General features: G+C 48.4%; 1 protein-coding gene across 1 annotated transcript in view; it reads left to right on the forward strand.

The window, feature by feature from the left end:
• Positions 1-1,517: 1,517 nt before the first annotated feature.
• NPEPPS (aminopeptidase puromycin sensitive) overlaps positions 1,518-12,007 on the forward strand; it is a 79,792-nt gene continuing 69,302 nt past the window's right edge. The window contains exon 1 of the mRNA XM_040434933.1: positions 1,518-1,803. Coding sequence (XP_040290867.1) covers positions 1,681-1,803 — 123 coding nt within the window. The 5' untranslated portion in view covers positions 1,518-1,680. The remainder of the gene's footprint in view (positions 1,804-12,007) is intronic.

Raw genomic sequence — 12,007 nt, forward strand, 5'->3', positions numbered from 1 at the left:
TCGGGTCAGGTCACATAGTGCACCAGTATGGTTAGAGGGGTTCTCCGAGCCTTTCTGCTGGCTCTTCGGGTCAGGTCACATAGTGCACCAGTATGGTTAGAGGGGTTCTCCGAGCCTTTCTGCTGGCTCTTCGGGTCAGGTCACATAGTGCACCAGTATGGTTAGAGGGGTTCTCCGAGCCTTTCTGCTGGCTCTGGGTCAGGTCACATAGTGCATCAGTATGGTTAGAGTGGTTCTCCGAGCCTTTCTGCTGGCTCTTCGGGTCAGGTCACATAGTGCACCAGTATGGTTAGAGGGGTTCCCCGAGCCTTTCTGCTGGCTCTGGGTCAGGTCACATAGTGCACCAGTATGGTTAGAGGGGTTCTCCGAGCCTTTCTGCTGGCTCTTCGGGTCAGGTCACATAGTGCACCAGTATGGTTAGAGGGGTTCTCCAAGCCTTTCTGCTGGCTCTGGGTGAGGTCACATAGTGCACCAGTATGGTTAGAGGGGTTCCCCGAGCCTTTCTGCTGGCTCTGGGTCAGGTCACATAGTGCACCAGTATGGTTAGAGGGGTTCTCCGAGCCTTTCTGCTGGCTCTTCGGGTCAGGTCACATAGTGCACCAGTATGGTTAGAGGGGTTCTCCGAGCCTTTCTGCTGGCTCTGGGTCAGGTCACATAGTGCACCAGTATGGTTAGAGTGGTTCTCCGAGCCTTTCTGCTGGCTCTTCGGGTCAGGTCACATAGTGCACCAGTATGGTTAGAGGGGTTCTCCGAGCCTTTCTGCTGGCTCTGGGTCAGGTCACATAGTGCACCAGTATGGTTAGAGGGGTTCTCTGAGCCTTTCTGCTGGCTCTGGGTCAGGTCACATAGTGCACCAGTATGGTTAGAGGGGTTCTCCGAGCCTTTCTGCTGCCTCTGGGTCAGGTCCTGACTGGGTTCCTGAGTTTTCCTGTTCAGCTGCGCAGGTACACATCTGGTCAGGACCTGAGCATAGAGCCTGCAGCCAGTCTATGTGCAGCACAAACTGCGGAACCAGTGGCACAACACATGGTTAAGCGCTGAGGAAGCTACCTTTTGGCCAAGCCCAGAGAACCCCTTTAAATCTCCCCCAGTGGCTCTAGTCTCTTCAGGTACCACACACATAAACCCATTCTCTCTGTAGGATAAAAAAAAATATTTGTATATTCTACACAGGAAAAAAATGCCCAAAAATATTAAATAATATCTTCTTATGGTGCGCCCCACACCCTCATCGTGGTGCCAACCACCTCTGCCCCTGAAGCGGGAATGTGAGCATGCGGCTCTGACATGTGACATAACGCAATGCAAGGGCGTGGCACACGGCAACCTAGACCCAGTGAGAGGCGTGGCCCAGTGGAACAGGCAGGGTGTGACTAGCGCAGTGGGCGGAGTTACATCCGTAGCTCTCAAGTCGCTGCATGACCTTCTCTGGGCGGGGCTGGACTTCGCGGGGTGTGCCTCGCGCGGTGGGTGGGGCGCTCTGCGGTTGGAGCCGGGACAGTTGACGCGGTTACGTCGTGTGTTTGCGCGGCTCCGCCCCCCTTCGTTCGTTCAGTCAGTCAGTCAGTCGGTGCTCGCTAGGAGGTTCGCCTGTGTCTGTTCGGTCCGTTACGTGGTCCGGTGAACAATTTCCCCCCCCCCTCTCTGTTTCTGATAGGCCACGGAGCTTCTGTTCCTATCATGCCGGACCGCAGACCCTTCGAGCGGCTCCCCACAGACGTGAGGCCCGTCAACTATGGGCTGTGTCTCAAGCCCGATCTCATAGACTTCACCTTCGAGGGGAAACTGGAGGCCGCTGTGGAGGTATATCTGCTGAAGACGGGAGTCTGGGGGCAGGTGGTAGGTGGGCTGCAGACAGGTCATAGATCTGCATGTATAGTCCACAGGGCTCTATGTATGGACAGCGGTGTGTGTGTGTGTGTGTGTGTGTGGGGGATTGCACTCTAGTTCTCACTCGTGATCTGTAGTGGGGTTGTGATCCCTGCCCCATGGTGTTTGCCTGATCTCCATCTGTATGATGGTAGGCTCCCCTCTTCTGACTGATCCTTTGGTGACTCTGGGGGGGGGGATCATATCATAGAGGGGTCCGTGTCATACATGTAGGTTGTGCACATGGGATCCTGTATATAGGAATGCTGGGGGGCGCACCTCCGGATGAATCGCTTCAGCACAAATCATAGGATAGGGACTGGGAGTCTCCCTGTACTGGGATTGATGGATCTACTGTGGTGATCGATTGTAACTTTTGCACTCTGCTTTATAGCTGTTTTCTGCCTTTTTTTTTTTTTTTTTTTGCTCGCTGTGAAGTTTGATCCCTGGTATGTCCCAATAATTAGCTCTCAGCACAATGGCGGAAGCGTTCCTTTCTAATGGCGGAGACACCGCTGCTTCTTCCCCCTACTTACCTGCGCTTCTAACCTGCTTTTATAAACCTTTTCCTATTTTGTGTCAGCCATGCGTGCCATAGGGAGAGGAGAACAGGAGACCCATGGGGGGATCATAGTCTCTGGTCTGTTAACATCCTTCACGCCCCATCCCTGTTTTCCCAAATGGCAGAGGAAAATTTTAGGCTATATGCACACAACTGTTGTGTGTTTTGCGGTCTGCAAATTGCAAATCTGCCAAACACAGATGGAGAAATTGCGGAATGACACGGACAGCCATTAATATAACTGCCTATTCTTGTCCGCAAAACGTACAAGATTAGGACAGGAGCAACTGAGTGCTGTGCGCATCTTTTGTGGCCCCATTGAAGTGAATGGGTCCGCATCCAAGCCGCAAAAACTGTGGCTTGGATGCGGACGAAAACAACGGCCATGTGCATGTTAGGCTTCGTTCACATCACCGTTCAGCCTTTCCGTTCTCCTGCTCCGTTTAGGACGGATTCAGCACCTAACTGAGCCGAACGGAGCCCACGGACCCTATAGACTATACTGGGGTCCGTTAGGTTTCTACTCAGAAGATGATTTTTGAGCGGAGACAAAAGTCCTGCATGCAGGACTTTTGTCTCTGCTTCAAAAATCTTCTGAGTGGAAACCTAACGGGCCCCAGTATAGTCTATAGGGTCCTTAAGTTACGTTCGGCTCAGTTATGTGCAAAATCCGTACAAAACGGAGCAGGAGAACGGAAAGGCTGAACGGTTATGTGAAAGGCTGGGGCCACATCACTGTTTCATTTTACCTTCTTCTGATCCTCCTGCTGAACAGAAAAAAAAAACTGATCCTGAGCTTCCGTTTCACATCCGTTTTAGCCATTTCTGTCCGAGATCGTTTTTTTTAGATGTATGCATGCCTTTTTTATCTGTCTAAAATAACAGATCTCTGATGGAAATAACTCAGACGCCAAATATGCATAACTGATGCTAAGGATCCATTTTTTTTCTTTATTTTTCTGTTCTGACAGATCAGAAGAACGGAAAAGAACGGTGATGTGAACTCGGCCCTAGGGCTCATGCACACAAACGTATTTTCTTTCTGTGTCCGTTCTGTTATCCTTATTTATTTTATTTTTTTGCGGACAGTATGCGGAACCATTCTCTTCAACGTGTCCACAAAAAAAAAAAGGAAGTTACTCCGTGTGCATTCTGTTTCTGTATGTCCGTATTTCCGTTCCGCTAAAAATACGGAATGCACACAGACGTCATCCATTTTTTTGCGGACCATGTACATGAGCCCTTAGATTGTTTTATCTGAAGTGTATGGCTGCTGCAGCCAGTCCCTGGCCTCTGGGGAGCACTGGTGAGGCTAGCGATTGGTTGCAGCCCTGTAAACAGGGACTATCAGGGAGGACCGCACTGGTGGGCGATGGAGCAGGGAGGTAATTTTGTCATGTTTCACCATCCTCTGCCAGTGCCCCACTTTTTGCTAATCTGTGCCCTTTGCCTGTTGGCCACGCTAGAATATTCTGATTTCTTCACAGTCGTCTTCTAAGGCTGATGCATAAATATGGTGGAGGCGCAGGCGAGCGCTAGAGCGGTTTGTGCTCCTGGAGTTCAGGTGTGAACAGTAGTGAAGAGGCTGATCGTGCAGACGGGCGAGAGTGGGGAAGTTTAGGATTGATTTCTATAGAGAAGGGTGATGAACTGAGGCTATGTTCACATGGTAAAAATCTGCGTATGCTTTCCATGGTGTAATCCGCGATCAGAAGCCATAGTCCAGCACAGGGGGGCTGGCGATTTTATGGGACGGCAGCGAGTGTAAGTAAAAACGTAGCATCATAACTCCAACTACTCTTCCAGTAATGTCAGTGTACATGCTGCAAGTCCGGTGTATTGATGAGGCTCTTCCCTCACCCACCGCTCTTTCAATGACAGCAGCACAAACAGAGAAAAAAGACCTCGTCAATTGAGACCAGAGATGAGCCAATTTCCGCTTATGAAATTCGTTTGCGATTCGTTTACTGGTAAAAGCAGAATTGTGTTATGGATTCCATTACCACGGACCATAATGCAATTCTATGACGGAATGCACAACGGAACGCCTTTAGAGGCATTCCGTTGTAATAGATGTGCTGCAAAATGGATCAGGTCCGTTTCCGTTATGCAGGAGAGGACTCCCCTGCATAATGGAAACGGGATGGATGCATTTTTGCAGCCCAAAGACTTCTATTATGACGGAATGAATAACGGAATGCCTCTAAAGGCATTCCGTCGTGCATTCCGTCATGGAATTGCGTTATGGTCCGTGGTATTGGAATCCATAACGCAATTCTGCTTTTACCAGTAAACGAAGTGTGAACGAATTTCAAAATATGAAGTTCGCTCATCTCTAATTGAGACCTAGAGAGAGTGCTCGTCTGCCGAGATTACACTCCCTGAGAAGGAATTGTCCTCTCGGTGGTCATGCTGCCGCCAGACGAGAGTAGTGGCATTACTCATTTGTCTTTTGAGAAAACATGTATGCTCGGCAGAGCCCAGCACGTGTTTAAAGAGTTTAGGACCAATAGTGGCCAAATGAATGAATGTTCGGGAGAGTAAACCTGCGGTTGGGCTGGACTTTACAGCGTAATGGATCACTGATCAGCTGTGGCCATTACACAGCTATGTGAATGCAGCCTAAAATGTGTAGCCGCCTTAAAGGGATTGAATCCCCCCCCCCCCCCTCCAAAGTAAAAAAAAAAACTAACTTTCCTTCCTGAGCCCCCTCCGATCACAGTTGCAGCCAGTGACGTTCCGTATACAGATGCAGCCAATCGCCAGCCTCATTGGTGTATGGTGCGAGGATGCTGAGGAGAGCGTGACCGCTGCAGCCCAGGAAGGTGGCTCAGAGCAGGCATAGAAAGGGAAAGTATGCCTTTTTACATTCTTTTACCAGACCCTAAATTACTTTGGTAAAGGCTCCATGCACATGGCAGAGACTTCAGAGAGAATCCCTGTGGCTCGGTAGTGCAGAGCTGTATGGAGTCCAATAGAACATGCCACCATTTTTTTTCCTCAGGTCTGTATGAATTGTGCCAGAAAAAACACTTTATGAAATCGGAGGCATAAAGAGATATAGTATAACGCCGTAGAAGCTTGTGCGTGCCGCTTTCTGCTCTGATTGTATGGAGCCCTAGTACGGGCCCTGGAACGGGTTGGAGTCGTACAGCGCACAGAAGTGCCTGTGTTGTCCGCGGGCCAGCATGAGGTGACGTACATAGGTCTCATTGCTGGGACACTTCAGCTCCATTATTCCCTGTCCAAATTTCACACCTTTTTTTTATGAATTGGAACAATTTTTTGTCTTTTTGCTTGTATGAGGAGATTGTTCTCAGAAATTAATCGATGTGTTCTGGAACAGGCTGCGTGACGAGGTGGCTGCCCTTGGCCAAGTGTATAATTAGCGGTTCAGCATGTACCCGCCAGTCATAGGTACGTCTTAAAGGGATTGCCCCATCTTACGACATTCTTCCCAACACACAGACCAGAGGAATATAAGGCAATCACTAATAGCAGTGTATATGCTGATGTGCCTCCTGTGCTACCTCCCTGTTCTCTCTTCTTTCTCAGGGAAGGTTGGCACTGCTATAAGCAGCGGCGGCCGCACTTGTGCAGGGAACACGTAGGCCGCCTGCGCACAATGCAAGGGTATTGCATGTATGATCCGCATGAATTTCCATGATGATTTATGTGCGTTTCTGCAACATATCCGCACCCAAATCCACAATTTCTGATTGCAGATTTTTATTTGGATTAGAAGGGTGAAATCTGCAGCTAAAGCCGCAAACATTATTGACATGCTGTGGATTTGGAAATCCGCACGACGGGTCAATATCCGCACGGTATACATGCAATTTCTGTAATCTCATACACTCTGCTGGCACTGCACCATGCTGCGGTTTTTCTGTACAGTAATCTGCATGGAAAAACCACGTGTATTCTGCTACATGTGCAGGTGGCCTTACGGCATGTATGGTAGTCAGGCTCAGGGTGCGTGTCAGCTCTTATCCTAACTACCACTATCTGACTGCAGGTGCAGTAGTCCTACCGCTGGACTACACTGCTCCTGTTCCGCCCACCTCATATTTGGCTGTGCAGGAGCAATAGTCCTAGAGCAGAACTACACTACTCCTGTTCCGGCCTCTTTGTATCTGGCTGTGCAGGAGCAATAGTCCTAGAGCTGGACTACACTACTCCTGTTCCGGCCACTTTGTATCTGGCTGTGCAGGAGCAATAGTCCTAGAGCAGAACTACACTACTCCTGTTCCGGCCACTTTGTATCTGGCTGTGCAGGAGCTGTAGTCCTTCGGCTGGACTACACTGCTCCTGTCCCGACCACCTCATATTTGGCTGTGCAGGAGTAGTAGTCCTAGAGCTGGACTACACTACTCCTGTTCCGGCCACCTCATATTTGGCTGGGCAGGAGTAGTAGTCCTAGAGCTGGACTACACTACTCCTGTTCCGGCCACTTTGTATCTGGCTGGGCAGGAGTAGTAGTCCTAGAGCTGGACTACACTGCTCCTGTTCCGGCCACCTCATATTTGGCTGTGCAGGAGTAGTAGTCCTAGAGCTGGACTACACTGCTCCTGTTCCGGCCACCTCATATTTGGCTGTGCAGGAGTAGTAGTCCTAGAGCTGGACTACACTGCTCCTGTTCCGGCCACCTCATATTTGGCTGGGCAGGAGTAGTAGTCCTAGAGCTGGACTACACTGCTCCTGTTCCGGCCACCTCATATTTGGCTGTGCAGGAGTAGTAGTCCTAGAGCTGGACTACACTGCTCCTGTTCCGGCCACCTCATATTTGGCTGTGCAGGAGTAGTAGTCCTAGAGCTGGACTACACTGCTCCTGTTCCGGCCACCTCATATTTGGCTGGGCAGGAGTAGTAGTCCTAGAGCAGAACTACACTGCTCCTGTCCCGGCCACTTTATACCTCTTCCTCTAATCCCAATAAGTTTTGTATCTATATAGAAATGAAAATGTGTCTGCATTGATGTATTATATGTGTATTTATCAGATGACGTGGTTCGTTCTTTGCTATTATGTGATGGTTTATGAGATCAAAATCCATACGTTTATAGGATTGTATAAATAGCATTTACTTATAAAGACAACCCCTTTTTGAGATGATGCCAGCTTCAGAAACCAATGACGGTCAGCTTGGGCAAAATTGTGGCATACACAGAAGCCAGGTCTGCTGTATTGTTAACCGTTGATGCATAGCATCTCTGTATTTTGGCTCGTAGATTGAGGTCCTTTGGGGGGCACCTTCTTTAATGACATCCATATTCTCTATTAAAGAGAATCTGTCTGCAGATTTGTACCTATGAACTGGCTGACCTGTTGCATATGGACTCGGCAGCTGAAGGCATCTGTGTTGTTCCCATGTTCATTTGTGCCCGCATTACTGAGAAAAATGATGTTTTATTATATGCAAATGAGCCTGTAGGAGCAACTGGGGCGTCACCATTACACCTAGAGGCTCTGCTTTCCCTGCAACTGCCACGCCCTCTGCACCTTGATGGACAGGGCCAGGTGTGATGTTTTCTCCGCCTGGCCCTGTGAATTAAAATGGAGATGGTGTCACAGTTGCAGAGCCTCTAGGTGCAAATGGAACGTGCTGCGATTTTTATTTTATTTTTTATTTTTATTTTCCCCATGAACGCAATGATGTGTGAAAAATTAACACCGAGCCATTGAAATAAATGGGTCAGGATACTATGCGTTCACTAAACACTTCGCATCCAGACGGAAAACTCGCTTGTGGGAAAGAGGCCTAAAGCAGATGTGTTGAACTCTCCTATCGGCAGAGGAGCAGTCGGACCACCCTTGTCTTCAGAGCCTTCATGAGCATGTTACTGAGAAGGCTGTCAATCATTTAGTAAATCTTACCTTCAGAATAACCAGGGTTTTAAAGGGCTTTTCCGGGAATAGAATATTGCTAGCTGATCCTCAGGATAGGTCAGTAATATCTGATTGGTGGGAGTCTGACACCCGGCACCCCCATGATCAGCTGTTTTTAGAGGCCGTGGTGCTCTAGCCTCTTCTTAGGCCGGTGACGTCGTGTTCATCAGTCACATGACCTGGGTGCAGCTCAGAGCCATTCAAGTGAATAGACCTGGGCTGCAATACCAAGCAGAGCCACGATGCAATGTACCACAGTGTCTTCAAACTGCTGATCGGTGTCTGAGCCCCTCCCCCCCCCCTCCCCCTGTTTTTGATCAGATATTGATGACATCTATTGAGTATAGGTCACTAATATTCTGCTCTTGGAAAACTCCTTTAATGGTACTTTCACACTTGCGTCATTTGATTCCGGCAGACAGTTCTGTCGCTGGAACTGCCTGCTGGATCCGGCAATCTGTATGCAAACGGATACCATTTGTAGACTGATCCGGTTGTCATCCGGAAAAATGAATCCGGTATTTCTTTTTCACATTTTTAAATGTTTGCGCATACGCAGACTGCAAAACCGGATCCATTTTTCCGGAGCACTTGGGGCCGGATTCGGCATTAATGCATTTCAATGGAAAATAATGCCGGATCCGGCATTCCGGCAAGTGTTCCGGAATTTTGGACAGAGAAAATTCCCCAGCATGCTGCGGAATTTCCTCCGTCCAAAAACCGTACAGTGACTGAACTGAAGACATCCTGATGCATCCTGAACGGATTTCTCTCTGTTCAGAATGCATTAGGATAAAACTCCGGTATTGAGCTCGGAACTCAATACCGTAAAAGTATTGAGTTCCAACGCAAGTGTGAAAGTACCCTAAATCCATAAATTACTCTTTTTTATTTTTTTTTTAATAGAAACTTTTCAAAACAAAAACGTAACCTCCAGCCTGCAAATAGAGGGCGCGTTCAGTGCGACAGAGCCGATCTTGTTAGAATCCATTAGATCCAAGGAACTATCAACCAGTCTCAAGGGACCATCCACCACGAAAAATCAAATGTCCGTAGGCAGCTTAGCCCAGAGGATTGGAGCTAAAGAGGCCTGCGAGATCTTTGTCCCCCTGTCACGTGCAAGCTTTTCTCTTTTGTCTAATAAGCTTTTTCCTTCCTGACTTGTGCGAGTCCTTTGATCTTCTTCCAGAGTGTAAAGTGCAAGGCTACGTGCATCTTATCTCCCATCTAGGAACTCTGCACATCTAGGTTCCTGCTGCGTGCACTCAGGACCATAGGAAGTACTTGCTGACAATGGGTGTGATATTTGAGCTCCTGCCCTGTGCAGCTGGTGCTCCCAGTCTTTCAGGTATCCCCTCTGTAATTAAGATCTTTCACTGGTAGGAGGAAAACCTTTCCATTTACAGGACGCTTTGGGGAGCTGCCAGGACCTTGTGGAAACCGATCTGGTGTGCTCCGAACCTTACCAGTGTACTTAGGCCTCTTTTACACGAGCGTGACGGATTAGATCCGGATGCGTTTAGTGAAACTCGCACCATTTTGCAAGCAAGTTCAGTCAGTTTTGTCTGCGATTGCGTTCAGTTGTTCAGTTTTTGAGCGTGATCAAAAACTAAAGGTTTGCAAACAACATCTCTTAGCAACCATCCGTGAAAAACGCATCGCACCCGCAATTGTTTGTGCATGCAATGCATTTCTCACTGAAAGGGAACCTGTCACCGGGATTTTGGGTATAGTGCTGAGGAAATGGGTTGCTAGATGGCTGCTAGCACATCCGCAATACCCAGTCCCCATAGCTCTGTGTGCTTTTATTGTGTAAAAAAACCAATTTGAAACATGCAAATTTACATAAAAGTGTCATATCTTACTTGTGTGACCAGAGAAGTCATATTTTCAAGCTCTGACTCATCTCGGGTTAATTTGCATATGGATCAAATCGGTTTTTATACACAATGAAAGCACACAGAGCTATGGGGACTGGATATTGCGGATGTGCTAGTGGCCATCTAGCAACCCATGTCCTAAGCTATGTACCCAAAATCCCGGTGACAGGTTCCCTTGAAGCCCCATTCACTTCTATGGGGCCAAGGCTGCGTGAAAAACGCTGAATATAGAACATGCTGTGTTTTTCACGGAACACAGAACTGATGTGTGAAAAAAAAACTAAAAACTCATGTACACAGACCCATTGAAATGAATGGGTCAGTATTCAGTGCGGGTGCTATGCGTTCACTTCACGCATTGCATCTGCGTGGAAAACTCGCTCGTGTAAAAGGGGCCTCAGGGTTATTATGTGGTACTTATCACTTCAGTATATAGAGGTCACTTCTGAGCCTCCAAAAGCCAGGCCAGCACAACTGCCTGTATACTTTCTTATCATTGTCTTCTACCTAAGGCTACTTTCACACTTGCGTTCAGAGCGGATCCGTCTGGGATCTGCCCAGACGGATCCGCTCATGTAATGCAGACTTGGGATCCGTTCAGAACGGATCCGTCTGCATTATATTGTAGAAAAAATTCTAAGTGTGAAAGTAGCTTCAGACGGATCCGTCCAGACTTTACATTGAAAGTCAATGGGGGACGGATCCGTTTGAAAATTTAGCCATATAGTGTCAAATTCAAACGGATCCGTCCCCATTGACTTACATTGTAAGTCTGGACGGATCCGTTTGCCTCCGCACGGCCAGGTGGACACCCGAACGCTGCAAGCTGCGTTCGGGTGTCCGCTTGCTGAGCGGAGCGGAGGCTGAACGCTGCCAGACTGATGCATTCTGAGCGGATCCGCATCCACTGAGAATGCATTAGGGCTGGACGGATGCGTTCGGGGCAGCTTGTTAGCCCCTTCAAACGGAGCTCACAAGCGGAGCCCCGAACGCTAGTGTGAAAGTAGCCTAAAGGAGCTCTCTGAGACCGGGAACTCCTTGTTATAGGTGCAGGGGTTAAAACTAATCGCTCACCCAGCACCCCAGTTCCAGCACCAAGCTCCTTTCTCCTCTGCTTCCTGATGGACCTGAAGTGTGGTGAGCTGTCTTCACACTCACTCTTTTCTCAATAACCTCGCCTGCACATATGAAAAGGTGTTCCTGGTCTCAGAGAACCCCTTTAAGAATAAATATATATATATATATATGTCATTGTTGCATTTTACCACTAATGGAAGCAGCCAAATGCATCTGTCGGAGAAAAAAAAAAGTGTGAACAGAGCCATAGACATTAGTATTTTTAGGTTAAAAAATAAAAAGTTTCCGCTCTACCTTAGCAAGATGGTATTTGATGGAGAGCGCGTTGTCTTTGTTCCTGTAAGAGTTTCTTGCCAAGTGAGGCGCTGGATCTACCGATTGTACCCGAGATCATATTACTGTCAGTAACCGAGTTGGCACCATCCCTTTGCAGCCAGCCAGAACCGCAGGGGCAACACGTGAGGTGCACGGTGGACCGGTGAGGGGCCAAATAATAACACACAGTTCATCAGTTTACTCACGGTTAGCAGAAAGCCTCCCTGGGCTGGCAGCACAGTGTTGAGGTGGACAACACGAAATCCTCCGGGGCACGCTCTGTGGTAGGGAAGCATCAGCCTAGATGGTGGTTGAGGTGCCCTTCATGTTAGGGGTGCTTGTTGCGGCTGAGTCCCTTGATGGTTTTTGTTGTGACGCCAGTACCGTTAATGGTGGTAGTACAACCAGTAGTAGTAA

This window comes from Bufo bufo, chromosome 6 (assembly GCF_905171765.1).
Source record: "Bufo bufo chromosome 6, aBufBuf1.1, whole genome shotgun sequence".
Lineage (NCBI taxonomy): Eukaryota > Metazoa > Chordata > Amphibia > Anura > Bufonidae > Bufo > Bufo bufo.